We start from the raw sequence: 17587 nt of genomic DNA, 5'->3' as shown, positions 1-17587 counted from the left end.
GTAATATTTTTTCTGTCTATGAAGAAATAACATAAAAAATGTGGTGCACATTGAGTAGCGGGTTATTTATAATGTGCACAACATTTTTTCTGTTATTTCGAATAGGCAGAAAAAATATTACAGTAATTTCTTATAATTCAATTCTTAATTACATTTTGAATTCCAGGCTAGTTTAAGAATCTTAAAAATGTTTTAAAAACTTAAACTAATGTTAACTGGAAGAAAAACTAAGTCCATTTATAAGAAAATAAGGGAAAAATGGAATTTTATTTAAAAAAAAATTTACTTGATTATAAACAAGCTTCTGGCCAAGTTTGGTAGACATCCAGGATATTTCAAGAAAGATATTAAAATTTCAAAAACTTTAACCACAGAGTAAATATTTGTGGACGCCACCGCCGCCGACGAAATGTAGGATCGCTATGTCTCGATTTTTCGACTAAAGTTGAAGGCTTGACAAAAAACATTGATGATGTCACAGTCACATGACAAAATTATGTCTATAAGCTAATAAACAAATGAAGTGGCCATTTAGAAGACGTGGAAGTAGCCAATCAGAAGACGTGTCACATCCAAAATCAAAATATTGTTTAATATAAAAATAAGGAGTATAATGATATTATTACCAATTAGACAAATATCCACCAAAGTTAAAATGAAGTGGATGTAAGCAATTATAAGCAACAAAAATAGGACATTGCAAAAAATAAATGATTAATCACGCAATAAGGTTTCTGGAAAAATAAATTGGTTAACAAATCACAATGGTACTACAAATTTTTAAAACTGAATGTCTGCCTGTTTTGCTTAAAGTCAGTTGTCTCCCTTTGTCAAATTTTTTAAAATAATAAGGTCAATATAACTGTTTAAAAAACACAACAGTATTAGAAGAATATATTGTACATGCAGTACCAACAAGGTTATAAAGGTCCTGCATTAATGATGTAGAAGTCTTATAGTTTTCATGTGTCTGTCCATTCCTTCGTCTGTAGATCTGTTTTACATTTTTTTTACATTCAAAATTTTCAAAAAGTATAGAAAACATGGTAGAAAAACATTCGTCTTCTCCATGTAAGTCTTCACTAGTACTCTAGTTAAACTTTTAATGATGCTTCTTTTGAAAAAGTCGAAAAATTTAACTTTTTTGACTGAGTTGCAACAATTGCATCATTAACTCTTTGATGCCCTAATTATATAAACAAAATATAACCTAATAAAATTTTAGGTTAAAACCTAAATAGGTTACTTAGGTCAATACAACTTGTGAATTCTGGTTTTCTGTTTTAAAAAAACAATATTTAAATAAGAACTGTACCTGCTACAGAAAATATTCATTGTGTCAAAGTTTCAGTCCTCATACAAATATGATAATAACATGCATATGTGACATTTTGTATAAGAAAATAAATATGATCATTTCTCAATGCAATCTTATGTAGCCAGATGTTACCACTGTTAACATCCAATTATGCAAGCTGTAGACATAGTTTAATTGTTTTACATATTTATAACACAAACACAAAAAATCTATTTTAGAGCTTTTTAATATTGAATTTCCTCTATTTTCCTGCATGAAGTTTAAAGGAGACTTTCACCTATAATATACCTTGCTGACACTTACCATTTGCTACTGGTACATACATGTACACATGTACCTTTGTATATTAATGCAGAACTGTAAACTCATTACTATATTTGTGGCATGCCAAATTTTGTGAATTTTGTTGGTACAGATGAAGCAAAAATAATATGTAAATATTCAAAAAGAACACTTTTTTGCATTTTTCAATATTAATATTTCAATAGTTGTACCTTCAATTCTTTTTCATGCATATTTCAATTATCTATCTTCAATATCTATTCATAAATACACCTAATCATGGAACCTAATTATTCTTTAGTAAATGTTAATTGTACAAAGTATACTTTTTTCCACATTGAAATTGTGATGCCTTGAAGTCAATGCAAAAGTATAACAAAACAAGTGCAAATGATTAACACAAGCACTTTTTCTTAAATGTAAGAGTTGTCTCCCAAAATAATAATTTTCTTGTTATTGTATTTCCATGGTCATCATAACTAATAAATATAAGGACAAAATTCTTCATGAAGCTATCAACAATGCCTCTGGGATGGATCATCCATCTCTCACCTCTTAAAATTTTTTCGTGGACAAGGACAAATCATTCATGTTATCTAAATTTCACAGCCTGTTATTATGTTACAGAAGACCAGCTCATTGAAGGTGGTAGACCTAGGTAAAGGGAAATAACTCTTAAAATCATCAGTACGTTTGTGTCAACCATTTTCAAAAACATATTCTAAGCTTCTAGGTTACATAGATTATTTTCAATCTGTTTCAGGTAAATGCTTAAAATACATTGGTGAACTTGACTTTTACAAACGCTTGACTGATTTAAAGATTTATCACCCTTAACCTAGGTCTACCTCCTTAATAAATAAAACAGGATCAATCAACATGCCATTCAACCACTTATACAAATTAATTTATTTAGAAGGATGGAGATCATTCTTCTCTATTTTACATTATTGAATCTGACCGCTGTGACAATATTGGGAATATCAGAGATTATGCGATGAAAAAATGCAATTATAGATGTACTCTTATCTATTCCCAGGAATATACTCAGCTTTCAATAATATAATACGGAACAGAATTTATCGTATTTATTTCTACAATACAATATAGACGGATAACATCAGATCATGCATTAGTCTTTTTCATACAGGAAATGTTTTCCAGGAAGAATGAAACACAGAGGAGTTCCCTGATTATTGTAATATAACAGACAGACCGATTGATTCATGGCTGTGTGTCTGGATAAGAAGATTTTTGGTTCCAAGTTTATTTCAATTTAATTTCATTGAAATGTACAAACTTTTGATACTTTGTTTGAGATGTTCAACAATTCATTTCCCTTAATTTAATTTGTTGATTGCATAAAAGGTTCATTTCTCAAATTCATCAACTAACAAATTATCGCAACAGAAAATTAATAAATTTCAAGTTTTTACAATCAGAAATATAATGTCATTGCAAGCTTTAGGTGGAATATAAAAAAAATTCTATAAAATATGTAGGACAAGAGAATTTTCTTCATGATGAAAAATTTCCATTTTCATAAACTGATCTAGAAGAATCTGACCGCTGTGACAATATTGAGAATATCAGAGATTATGGATGAAAAATGCAATTATAGATGTACTCTCATCAATTCCTAGCTTTCAATAATACAATATCAAAAGGAGTTTATTGTATTTATTTCTACAATACAATATACCAGCCTGATAATATCTGATCATGCATTAGTCTTTTTTATTCAGGCAATGTTTTCCAGGAAGATGACAAACAAATGAACTCATTGGACTTCCCTGATTATTGTAATATAACAGACAGATGGATTGATTCATGGATGTTTGTCTGGATAAGGAGACTTTTGGCTCCAAGTTTGTTATAATTTAATTTCATTCAAAAGTTTATTTCAATTCAATGACATTAAAATGTACAAACTTTCGATTATTGGTTAACTTTGAGATGTTCGTTTATAAATTTCTGTCAATTTTGTTAATTGTATGAGAGGTTTATCTATTTATCAAATTTCAAAATCATCAAAAATAATTCTCACAATAGAAAATTTATGAATTTCAAGTTTTTACAATGGGAAATATAATGTCATTGGCAGGTGGAATATTTAAACAAAAATTCTATAAAATATATATGTAATAAAAGAGAATTTTTCTTCATGATGAAAAATTACTATTTTCATAAACTGGTCTAGAAGAGTCTGACCGCTGTGACAATATTGGGAATATCAGAGATTATTTGATGATAAAATGCAATTATAGATGTACTCTTATCTATTCCCAGCTTTCAATAATACAATACAAAGGGAATTTATCGTATTTATTTCTACAATACAATATAGACGGATAACATCGGATCATGCATTAGTCTTTTTATTTAGGAAATGTTTTCCAGGAAGAATGAAACACAGATGAGTTCCCTGATTATTGTAATATAACAGACAGACAGATTGATTCATGTTTGTCTGGATAAGGAGACTTTTGGCTCCAAGTTTATTTCAATTCAATTTAAATAAAATGTAAAAACTTTTGATTATTGGTTTAAAATGTTTTATATAGTAAATTTCCGTCATTTCTGTTAATTGCATATTAAAAGGATCATTTATTTATCAACTTTAATTTCAAAACCATCAACTAACAAATTTTCCAGATTAAAAATTTAATAATTACAGCTAGTTCTTACATTTGGAAATATAGTTAGGTGCATTAAACAGAAATTCTTTAAAATATGTAAAGAAAGAGAATTTATCTTCATAAGGAAAAATTTCGATTTTTACAAACTGGTCAGGTTTTGACCCCTATCGATACTGACCCTCACAAATTAATGACATACAACTTTGTAATTATCAGTAAGATCTGTCAACAATTTTTGATTGATGGCAAATCAAATTGTACATTGTGGTGTTAACATCCTTAGAGCTATGGGCATTCAGAGTTTATATTGGATTTTCTCTTGTACAAAATATACATGCCTTGAACTTTTTTATTCAAAATAATTGTTTTCTCGTTTCAAAACTTCAAAAGGGAACACATATTAAATATTAGTGTAGTAATCAAACTATTTTTTTACTAAATGATGTAAATGTTTAACATCTTAATGATTGCCATTGATAATAAGAAATCATTTGATATGGGCATATTGTTGGTAAAAATTTTCATCTGAATCATTGCTCTCAATGTATATATATATCTCTTTTTTTTTTAAAGTGTTTTTTTTTCAAGCATTAACTCATGAAAACATAAATATACTGAGTAAAAGTTTTGAAAGATATTTTTCAATTAGGAAACTTTATCTTAAACATTTCCAAAATTGTTAAAATTGATTTTTATAAAAAGCTTTTGTAGAATAAAAATTGCAACTTTTTGTTTACTTTCTTTGCTACATTAATTTATCTATCATCATCATTTGTACTAAAGTGTATTTTTCAAAGATAAAATTTAAAACAATTGTAGCTACATGTAAACTTTTCTAACTCAGTACATATAAACCATTCAAATCTACTACATGTATATCGCATAGAAACATCTAATGTCTATTGAACAAAAAAGGAAGTAAAATTTCCACACCTTCATACAATGCAATATAAACAAAAGAAAGGCATTAACACTGTTGATCAATAACTAATTTTTAACAAAGTACCATGACCTTCTGTATCCCTATATTTATACTGATTTAGTTTGGTCAACATTAAATAATAATTTTCTCCGACCCATGGTTACTGTACATTTACACCACTAGCATAGCTACAATAAATGGCCTGTATCTTTCGCTACCATTTACATCCAAACAAAGGAATCAATATTAATATGATCACAGCTACATGATTGATAAACTGTTATCCTGATGTATAGATCTGACCGAGATATTGTTCAATATTATTCTTAATAAGACCGACTTTTAATTCATTAGGTATAGATAAACTCATCATAGATACCAGGATTAAAATTTTATATTAACGCCAGACGCGCGTTTCGTCTATAAAAGACTTATCAGTGACGCACGAATCAAAAAATGTTTAAAAGGCCAAATAAAATATGAAGTTGAAGAGCGTTGGATACCAAAACTTCCTGAAAGTTTTGCCAAATACAGCTACATTTGTAAGCTATAGGGCCAAAATTAAAAATATGTTTGTTTCCCCTCCCCCAACCCGGGTCAAAAATAAGCCCCTGGGTCAAAAAATTATTTTTCCACAAAAAAATCGAAATTATTTTTTTCCTGAAAATAATTTGTTTCCATTTTTGGAAAGTGCTTGAAAGCAGAAGGATTGATAATCTAAATAAATACACTCAAATTGAGCACAAACAACTGATAAGTGGCCTGGACTGGACAAGTCAAACCATTCATGTGACCATGCTACATTTGTATGACAATCACATCCACTTAAAAAAAAAAATTAAAAAAAAAAGAACCTGCCTTCCTGGTCTGTTTACAAAGGGTAGACCCGGGGGAGGGGAAACAGACATTCTTTTAAATGTGGCCTAGATGTTCTGATGGTTCAGTCGCATCCTAAACAAAATTACAATCTTTATAAAACTTTTATTTGATTCTGCAATGATGTAATACTTTAACAGTGAGTGTTCAATATAGGATCCTTGACGAAAAATTAACACTTTTATAAAACTTTTATTTATTTGGCAGATGTTGTACTACTCAATGACAGCATCTACATCTATATACAATGTATAATCTTGGAAAAATCCTTGATAAAGAAATTCATTTATAAGATGCACAACAGGGATATTCATTTTAAAAGTATCAAGAAACTAATTTTTGGCCTCTTTAAATTTTATCCTTATAAATATAATGAATCAGAATGTTCAGTTAAAAAAATGAACAACAAATTAGCTTGCAAACTGAATAAAGTCCAAAAGATTCATAATCATTTGTTGGACTAGAACACACCCATGATATCGCGGGTCCGTGACTGAATTAAATTATATAACCGAGCGTAACTCTTATTTAAGTATTGGTATTGTCATCTGATAAATTCATGCCGATTATAAGATGCTCAGTTTTCTCTGCTTTCAAAATCTTTCTGTTTGAACCCGTCGACCTGGAACTTATCAATTATTGGTAATATTAATTATTTGGAAAACAAAAGGTCCTGGATTGATTGATTGTTGGTTGCTTTACGCTGCATTAGCACAAAAAGGCTATATCGCGGCGAAAAGGTCCTGGAATGGAGTGTTTTTTAATCAACAGCATTGTCCTATATTAGTTATAAATAAAGTTGAATTCTTTTATTTGTTGTTTTACGTCATGCCCGCTAACAAATTGAAAACTGTACCTATATGCCTTATTTTAAGTCCAGATTTTTAGAATTCGTATTGTTATCTTATAAAGTCTTACAATAGGGAACAATTTGAACAATTTGACAATGCTTGAATTGATTATGACCCGTGTATATAGCATATTAATCCCGAATACACCGTTTAGTGGTGCGCCTGTCAGATGCGGAACGTACAGATAAGGTAAGAGGTAACAGGTGAATATACTATTGGTATCGGTTTCAGACTCGACCCGGAACTTCTTAATTATTGGCAATATTAATAACGTGGGAAACAAAAGGGCCTGGAGTGGTGTAATTTTTAATCTACACCTTTGTACTATATTAGTTATATAGTAAGTTAAATTCTTTGATTCGTCGTTTTTACGTGATGACGGCTGACAAATTGGACCTCGTAATTTTAGTATTATAGATACCATTTTTCATGAATTTTGTTATGCCCGCGTCACACTGTCCCGACTTTTATATACGATGGACACCCGAATGCGAAAATTGTAAGTTCGTACGAAGTTGGTCCCGATCTCGTTAAAATACAAAAAAGTAACCGAAGCAAGAACGATGTATAACGAAGTCTATACGATGGTGCCGAAATTATATACGATAGCAAAAGATGGACATACGAAGGTTAACCGAAGACGGGTATTCAAGCTTCATATCTCAGCCGAAGCCTACCCGATGGATCACGAAGGCTACATGATGGATTACGAAGGCTACACGATGGATTACGATGATGGCGCGATGGCCATACGATGTATAAAAGATGCGAACAGAATTTCGACAACATATTGTTTCTGCACAAGTCTGCCATGCATGGCGGGAAATCGATCTTTTTGTCTAATTCTTATAAAACTTAGTTTATTATCCCCTCGCCTACTACATGTGAGTTGCGTGTAGATAAAATTGTTATGGACACTCTAGAACCAAAATGCTCAAAACGTGGTATGGTGTTACTCGTTAAGAATATCTTAAGCGCTATTGACTTTAAAGTTCAAAGGTCAAGGTCACAGTGGCAGTTGTAATACAAAGCAATATTACCCTTGTGGACACTCTAAAACCAATATGCTTCAAAAGATTTTAACCACGCACATTTGGTATATTGTTCCTCCTTGTAATGATCTGACATTTCTTACCTTCAAGACCAAAGGTCAAGGTCATGCAGATGGACTTCTTTTTTCTCCTTGAAATAGCATAATACACAGGAAATTGGTTGCTCATTTTTTTACCTGCTGGTTCTAAAGACAATATTAAAGGTATTTCCAGTTACTGAATGTTTTGGTTGATTTCTAAAAAAATAGTTTATGTATCAAATATGCATATTCAATTTACCATTTTCTGCCATATTTGTCCTCAATATGTTACATACGAGGGGATGCCACGCTCGGCATTGCCTTGTTTGAACTGTAAAATGTGTGCACTAGTCTGAATAATTACCCATAATTATGCCCATGTTTACTGATCTATCTTAAAGGTAAGGTAATTGGTTCGTTGATCCCTTTTATTCAAAAAGAGCTCTTTCCAGGAGAATATCATAATAATATAGACAAAAGGAAGGATGTGGGGAAAGCAACAAATGCGGCAAAATATGACATATAGAAAACAAAATGGTTATGGAGTAAACATTCGTGTGACAACAACTCAGACGATACATAAAAATCAGAATAATGAAGAAAAAGTTGGTTTCCCTATATACGTGTATCTGCAGTGTTAGTGTACGAGGCACGTTTATGATTTTCATTATGTTACTTGATATGAAAAATTGAAAAAAAAATAATATTTTACTTGTAAAAGTAAATCCCGAGCCTGTAGTAGCTGCTCTTCTTGTTCCATTTGAATTTATAGAAACAACGCTGTCGCCTTTCTTGTTCTCATAGAATCATATGATATGAGCTCCATGTTTTGTGAACGTCTTTCTTAACTGTGGTATTAGACTGACCAGTGCATATCGCGCATGGCACTTTAAATGTATTTTAGCGCGAAAATTAACTTACATTTAGCTGGATTTATTGCCGTCGTAGTTCCATCTTGTCGCCTTCGTACTTTTATTCGATGGCAACACGACGGGATAACGAGGTCTTCACGAAGTCGTGTTGCCATCGTAAGACCTTCGGGTAGCTTCGTGATTCATTCGTGTAGACATCGTAATGTCAAAACTGCCCGATGGAAACGATGGAAACACGAATGCAATACGATGTGCAAAGATGCATTCCCGGTGACATTACGATGGTGAGGATGGTGATACGAACTCAATACGAACCCTCAACATCGGACGCACCTTCGGGGATTTTTTAACATGTTAAAAAATTTAGAACCATTCCCGAAGTTGTCCCCGAAGGCTAGAAAAAGTGGCCGATGGTTCTACGATGGTTAAAGATGGCACTACGAATAGCCCGATCTGGATACGATCAGTTCCGATTTTGAAAATTTCCATTATCGTGTTGCCATCGGCGTAAAAATCGGGACAGTGTGACGCGGGCATTAGAAAAAGTGAAACACAAATTCAAATGTCCTACAAAGGTCAAATTTTCTATAGCAAGTACATGTATATATGCACACTTTTACACAAGCAACAAGTCAAATATCCAAGTAACCTCCATCCATGAAAATTGCACCAATGCTTTATGCATTCTATATATTTGTAAATATTTTAATTTTCAACAAGTAAAATGAACAAAATATAAAAAGAATGGATGTATAACGCACACTCTTTAAGTAGAACAAAAAACTAAATATTTATATAACATTTTAATATCAATCAATATATAAAAATACTACATTTCCAATACTAAATCAACATCCCGATGCACATATATTACATTCAGTTCACATTCAGCATCCAATGGGTATTACCTTGAAAAAGAATACAGCGAAGTAGTTCAGAGCTTTTTAGAAAGCTAAAACTTATAATTTTCTTAATTTTCAAAGTGTATATCACTGATGCGTTTTGTTTTAATCTGTGTCAAAAAAGCGTTTACCAGAACGTAATAGGTGTTTGCACATAACGTAATTGGTGTTTGGTTGTTATGATAGAATGAAGAATTGCTGTTTATGCAAAAATAAATGGTTTGCTGTAAAAAGATGAGACTCATGAAATTCCAAAACTTGAATTACCAATGCAACTTACCTATTTCCTAATAACTTCTTAATCGTTCTGTCTTTAAAAGACTGTTTTTCCGTTGCCATGGTTACAAAAGTGAAAGGTCATCAACAGAGTTGTCAATCAGCATGGTGTCTATAAAAAGAATGTTTTTATTAAAAGATACAATTTTAACTTGATTTCACAATAATACGATTTTTATGAAGAATTCACACAATTTTGTTATCTGGTTATCATGGTTATTTATAAATTGATCTTTTGCTTATTTAAGTAAAAATAAAAAAATAAAGAGTCTAATTCATATCAAAACAAGTAACAATTACATTACAAACATTAACCAGAAACAAATATAGATAGGCTCTTGCTTAAAGTTGCTTTGGTACAGTCTGACATATCAGAAACGCAAGCGCTGAGAGGTTTGCATTGATTGTAATCAGACTTTGGGACAGATTCATAAAGAAATTGGTAGGGTTAATGTTTAAACTGTTTATGAGTGATCAACCCTATAACATAAATGTCAAAGGAGGATTTAAGAGGTGGCAGGGGACCAATGATCACCAATCCCCCCTCTTCTGGGAAAAATTTGGTTGATTATATAGGGAATCACTGAAGCATGCCTGAAGCTGCCCCCTCTTAGAGAATCAGTGGGCCCCACTTAAGAAAATTTCTGGATAAGCCACTGCATGTATAAGGCAACTTAAGCCACATTCACACATACATAATTTGACATACAATTTACAAATGTATTTTTATCAATATTAGTGTATGTTCCCTTCTCTAATGTTTACAGGGATGTAATTACAGTTGTACCAGCTAAGAGGAATCTACATGTAACTAACAATTAGAAAGCGGTCTATTATAATTTTTTTGTTTGTTGTATTTGTTTTGTTTTTTTACATGTACTTTTTGTCATGTTTGTAGTAAATATTATAGGTAAGTACTAAGTGGCATCTTTTTATAATTTTGCATGTTTAAACTTTTGTATTATCAAATAATTACATCATGTACATTGTAGACAGTTAAAATTATTGTCTGTGTTTAACCTGCACATGTATAAATTATGTGTCAATTGCTATAACCCCTATACTATTGTCACATGATTGTAAATTTAGTAGGAAAAGGTTGAACACATAATTTTCAAAGGTTGACTTACATGTACATTGTAGGTTGAAGAATCACTTTTTTTCTCACAATTGAATAGACAGAAGATAGTTTATTATTTTAAATTGCTACAATATTTTTTATTATTTTTTTATTGTTGTATTATAAGTAATTATACATAAACATCTGTCATTCAGATGAAAGGTTAAGTCTTTGAACATGTACATGTACATTTGTAATTGAGTCACCTGTATTTTTTATAACTGTTAAAATCATATATTTTCAAGTAATAAAAATGTGGAAATATTAAATACAGCCATTCTTAATACATCGAAAGTATATTGCACGATCATCAAAACCCCTAAAGACTAAATGTGTACAATGTTATCATTGGTTATTATCAACTGTTAGGTTGTGAATTTCATTGAAATATATACTTTTCACTAAAGGGACCTAACAAATGTCTGTTAATTATATCGTAGAATGCTTATTTTTCACTTTTGTGGTCACAATTCTTCTGTCAGCTGTGTCCTTCGTGAGTCTGTACTTATAATTGCAAGAATGCGCAATTCTTACATAGTTGATGCTTATCCGATCCCTGATTCGTCTATATTTCAATGGCAGACAAATAGGGAAAATTTACAAAAATAAACAATGTTTGACAAGCAATTTGGGAAGGAATATGACATTTTTAAGCAACAAATGGATATAACATTAATTAAACATGTTAAAGGCAATTTGCACTACGTTCTAAAGTAACTAAAAAAATATTTTGTCTAAATTCAGAATGATTTCATGTTCACTCTCGGTAACAAGTACCAGAATTGAAAGAAAGTATTTTGTAAAAAGTTATTTATATTAAATAGCATACAATCAGTTTGTATAGTATGTATATTACAGTGTTCTCCCCAGGCCGTTTTAGCACAGCGCTTTTCAGCGCTATTGCAATTCCCTGTTGTCCTATTGCACTGACCGCAGCGCTATCCCACACAAACGCGTCGCTATATTTTTTTTCGTATTTTTCAATTTTTTTCAAATTTCCCGCTTATTTTTCACTTCGGATCACGTGATCGACTGGTTTACGATTTTTGAAAGAATTATTTCTGTTGTATTAAGTAACTCTGCGGGACCAGTCTAATAAATTTTACAAAATGGCGTTTTTTGAAAGACTATAATAGTCAATGCTTTTATCATTTTTATAAAGAAAGAAATTGGCTATGTTTGTCTTTGATTATAGGATATTTGACATCAACTGATATTTTTCATTTCATTTGTTTGACTGCGCATGTAAAATGCAAACCAGAAACGGACCAGAAGTTGATATGCTGAAAGTCAGAAAACTATGTATCACGACAATTGATTGACCAAATTCCCAATCGATTATCGACATTGCCAGGCCCAACTAACTGATTCTGACTTATTTTGATCATCGGAACACCACTAGTAGTTTTGCAATAATTTTCAAGTGTGATAAGGGATTCTTGGGGCTTGCTATTCAGAAATTTACTTTCCACACTTTTTCGTAGGAAGTTGTGACAAAAAAGAAAAGAGAGTTAAGAGACTTGTTTCCAATTTGGCGTTCATTATCACTGAACTCGTATATATATATATTTATTTATGGGCCAACTGAAGGACGCCTCCGGGTGCGGGAGGTTCTTACTGCGTTGAAGACCTGTTGATGACCTTCTGCTGTTGTCTGTTCTATGGTAGGGTTTCTTTGACACATTCCCCATTTCAATTTTATTTCAGGACATCATGATGATTTGGACAAGCTCAACACCTAACCCTGTTTACCCAAGTAACTGGTGCAACAGCACAATATAAGAATTTTATATAACCGCTTTTCCTCCCAAGAATATACACCTTATCCCCATTACTTGTCATCAAAGTTTCCCTTAAAATTTTGATGTCATAATACAAAATATCTGAATGGAAATGTGATTGTCATGCGACATCAATAGTTCAAGCAGGACCGATTCTCGATTCAAGCGGGACAAATAGCGATAAGTTGTAAATTTTGGTCATATCATAATTTTGGACAAAATAATTTGTGCCAGAAAAGCCAGAATGAGTTATCATGGTTATAAAGATTCACGTCCAGAAAAAATTATTCATTAATGCACTGATATAACGCTGCTTCAACGTTTAAGAAAGCAATTGGCATATCGATATTTACTTTGTTTTTGTCTTTGAGCGACAGAGAAAAAAATATCTTGAGCAAGTTTGACGTTTGAAACAATCACTCTTTGTTTCGTTTGTTCATGACTGATTCGCTATATATCAGCAATGGTTGGATTGAGCAAAAGTTTAATTAACAAGTGCTTTGAATTGTTACCTTATTCTCTACTAAAAACAAATACAAACAGCTGATTTTCAATCAGAAAGACACCCACAATAATTTCGCCATGTTTATTTGTATGTATTCTTTCTACTTCCGGTAATAATCAAGAGAGGTAACCTATGGAAAAAAATAGTCAAAAACGCGGGAAATTCAAACTTTTTAGATCACATAAATTGACATTTTGGAATTTTGTGCAAACCTGGCAACAATATATATAATGAACTGTTGTAAAATAAACAAACTAGCACTACTGCCTTATATAAATTTTTGATAAAATTGTAGCGTTGTCGTTTTTGTATGGATTCGTGTTTGTCTATAGATGTGTTTATATTTTGGTAGCGTAAATTACGTAAAATCCATACTCAAATGGCACAAAGAAAACAAACCACAACACAAAGTTTCAAATCAAATCACTATGTAATCTGTTAAAGGTATATCAGTTTGACATAATAAAACAGTTGAACAATAATCCTAATTCACTAAAACAATATTACTCTCAACACTTCTAACTAACAATCTCAATTCTATCTCTTCCTCTTCTCTATTACACTCTGATCTCTCTCGCATCCCCTTATATACATATTTACAGGCGGTATCCCGACGGTTCCAAAGATAGGGTACCGGGCGGTTCTGTAGATACCGGGCGGTACCTCAACGGTTCTAAAGATTGGCTACCGGGCGGTACCTTGATAGTTTTAAAGACGGGGTTACCGGACGGTACCCCTGCGGTTCCAAAGATGGGGTACCGAGCGGTTCTTCAGATACCGGGCGGTGAATTTAAATGATATAGAAACCGTTCAAATAAATAAAAATAGTAGGCATTGCCCTGTAGAAATGTAATTTAACCCAAACGTATCTAAAAGAAAGACACCTTACATAATAATAATTTATACAGTCAAACTAAAATCGCTACAAAATGATTGAATTACTTTGTCAAAATTTATACTTCATTTATTGAGTATATTCACATTTTTTCTTAATTTGAAACAAAAGACATATAGAGCAATTGTAGTATACATTTGTGTATGTCTCTGTTGAAACTTATCAAGTTATATAGTATTCCTATTAATTTTTTTGTTATCTTTTTAGCTTTTAAACATTTTGTTCCAGTTATTTTGTCCTTCCTTGGAATATAATGTATTTATTTGTTGAAGCTCCGACAGAGCAATAGTCTTCTCTTCTTCTTCTTTAAGTTTTCCAGTTTTCCATCTGAATAAAGATGATTAATAACTGGTGCATACGTGGCCTATTTATTAAAATTAAGTTATATTTACAAACAGTGCAAAGAACAGATGTAGTGATTAAAACTATGTACATGAGATGAAGTTTTTTAAATAATAGTGGAGAGAACAGCATATGTTAGCTGATCTCTGAAAGAGTCGACTGTCTGTGTATTTACTACTGTGGTTGGTAAAAGATTCCATTGAGTTATTGTGTATGGGAAGAATGAAAATCTGTACGAGTCTTTTGATGTATAAATGTGTCTGAAGGTGTGAGAATGATGTTTTCTGGTTCTTGAGTCTGATGGAATGAGAATTGTGCTAGATGGTATGGCAACAAGTTGATGTGTGATCTTGTACATCATAACCAGTCGTGCACGCAGTCTGCGTTGTGTCAAAATTGGACCATCAACTTATATGTTACCGTCGAAATTTGTTCAACCTTTTCATTGTGTTAATAAAAAGCAAAATAACAAAATACAAAACTCCTTGGAAAATTCAAAACGGAAAATACATAATCAAATGGCAAAATCAAAAGCTATAACACAGCATACGAATGGATAACAACTGTCATCTTCCGGACTTGGTACATGCACTTTCTTTTGAAGACTTTGAACGGTGTTAAACCTGGATGGATAGCCAGCTAAATCTCTCACTTGAATGACAGTCGTATGATATTTCATTATATTGATAATAATGTGTGAAAAACCCCAAAAGGACATAATAGGTAAACATGTCAAAAATAGGGGTACAGCAGTCAATAAATAAACTCGTCATAGATATCAGGACAAAATTTTGTATATACGCCAGACGCGCGTTTCGTCTACAAAAGACTCATCAATGATGCTCGAATCCCAAAAAGTTAAAAAGGCCAGAAAAAGTACGAAGTTGAAGATCATTGAGGACCAAAATTCCTAAAAGTTTTGACAAATCCAGCTCAGGTAATCTATGCCTGAGGTAGAAAAACCTTAGTATTTCAAAAATTCTTAATTTTTGTAAACAGTTAATTTATAAATATAACCATATCAATGATAATTCATGTCAGCACAAAAAGTGCTGACTACTTGGCTGGTGATACCCTCGGGGAAATAAATCTCCGCCAGCAGTGGCATCCACCCAGTGGTTGTAAATAAACTCATCATAGATATCAGGACAAAATTTTGTATATACGCCAGACGTGCGTTGTAACATCTTAGTCACTATGGAAAAACATTGTAACATCTTAGTCACTATAAAAAAACCAAAGAAATACAAAAAGTCATAAAGACAAAGCATATTAGCTAAAATGAAAAAAAAAGAATATAATTTTTTTTTACCATGATAGTACAATAACGTAATGACGGGATGTATAAGGCTATGCCACTACTGGTGGAGGTTTCCTCGGCCTAGTTATCAGCACTGATGTGTTGACATGAACTATCATTGATATAGTCACAATTACAAATCAACTGTTTACAAAACTTTGAAATTTTAGAAATACAAAGGACTTTCTACCACAGCAATACATTACCTAAGCTTTGTTTAGTGAAACCTTTCGGAATTTAGGTCCTAAATGCTAATCAAAATTATACTCCAGCTAGTCACATGCTTTTCTTATCGTTAAAAGGATTAGGTATTGAATAAACAAGAAGATGTGGTATGATTGCCAATGAGACAACCCTCCACAAGAGACCAAAATGACACAGAAATTAACAATTCTAGGTAACCGTACTGCCTTGGGTTACTGTTTTAGGTCCATGCTAATGTGATTATGTAAATACTAATATGTTTTATGAAAGATAACATAGCATGCTGAATAATGTACAAACAAATGTATCTAAGAAGTATGTTTACGTCGTGATGAAAACATAAGGAAACACTTCAACCAAATTCAACCTCTCACTAGCAAATAATTTTACAGAAAGACTCTCTTAATGAAAGTGTCCTTTCTCATACGGCATTATGAGATTAATTCAGAAGACATACACGATTTGCAACTCTGTAATCAATTCAAGATATTTGCAGATTGAACACAAAGGCCAGGAAATAAATGTTCAGTTACTATATCAGTAAATCATATACAAAGCAGACAACATGAAAGTTAAAATTGCATGAATGGTAAACGATATAGTCATGTCCTGCTATTTATTCAGCATTTGTCACATAAATCCAAAGATACAATAAGGGTTAACAGTTGTCAATGTGGTCTAGGCCAAGAACATTACTAAACTGGTATTAACTCCCGGATGATGTTGTTGACTGAGTTCAATTGTGACAATTGAGTTAACAGGTTAAGAAATTGAGACACGGTTACGTTCAACCATTACATGATATCAACAGACAAATTAAAATTGTGAAACTTGTAAATAGTTATCAAAGGTACCAGGATTATAATTTAGTACGCCAGACACGCGTTTCGTCTACAAAAGACTAATAGTGACGCTCATATTAAAATATTTATAAAGCCAAACAAGTACAAAGTTGAAGAGCATTGAGGATCCAAGATCACTATTTCAGAGCAGGTGGGATGCATGTTGCTAATTTTTCATATTTATATGTAGTTTTTCTGGACTTGTTCTGTCGTTTTCATATTTCGCTAGTTTTCTTAGACTCAAGTTTTAATGTCCTCTTGGTAATTTCCACTCCATATTTAAGTTGTTCTTCCTTTTAAATTCGTCGTAGATTTGAGTAGAACGGTTCACCTTTGTCACTAAACAAAGCTTAGGTAATGTATTGCTGTGGTAGAAAGTCCTTTGTATTTCTAAAATTTCAAAGTTTTGTAAACAGTTGATTTGTAATTGTGACTATATCAATGATAGTTCATGTCAACACATCAGTGCTGATAACTAGGCCGAGGAAACCTCCACCAGTAGTGGCATAGCCTTATACATCCCGTCATTACGTTATTGTACTATCATGGTAAAAAAAAATTATATTCTTTTTTTTTCATTTTAGCTAA

General features: G+C 31.9%; 1 protein-coding gene across 5 annotated transcripts in view; it reads right to left on the bottom strand.

Annotated features, from left to right (window-relative positions):
* Positions 1-13537, bottom strand: part of LOC139498489 (oxidation resistance protein 1-like) — a 56781-nt gene extending 43244 nt beyond the window's left edge. For all 5 annotated transcript variants that reach the window (XM_071286888.1, XM_071286886.1, XM_071286889.1 and 2 more), the window contains exons 1-2: positions 13424-13537; positions 10015-10122 (exon numbers count right to left, since the gene is read on the bottom strand). In XM_071286888.1, coding sequence (XP_071142989.1) covers positions 10015-10073 — 59 coding nt within the window. In that variant the 5' untranslated portion in view covers positions 10074-10122; positions 13424-13537. The remainder of the gene's footprint in view (positions 1-10014; positions 10123-13423) is intronic.
* Between the last annotated feature and the right edge of the window lie 4050 nt (positions 13538-17587).

Source organism: Mytilus edulis, chromosome 12 (assembly GCF_963676685.1).
Source record: "Mytilus edulis chromosome 12, xbMytEdul2.2, whole genome shotgun sequence".
Classification (NCBI taxonomy): Eukaryota; Metazoa; Mollusca; class Bivalvia; order Mytilida; family Mytilidae; genus Mytilus; species Mytilus edulis.
This window is presented reverse-complemented; position numbering and strand designations above follow the sequence as displayed.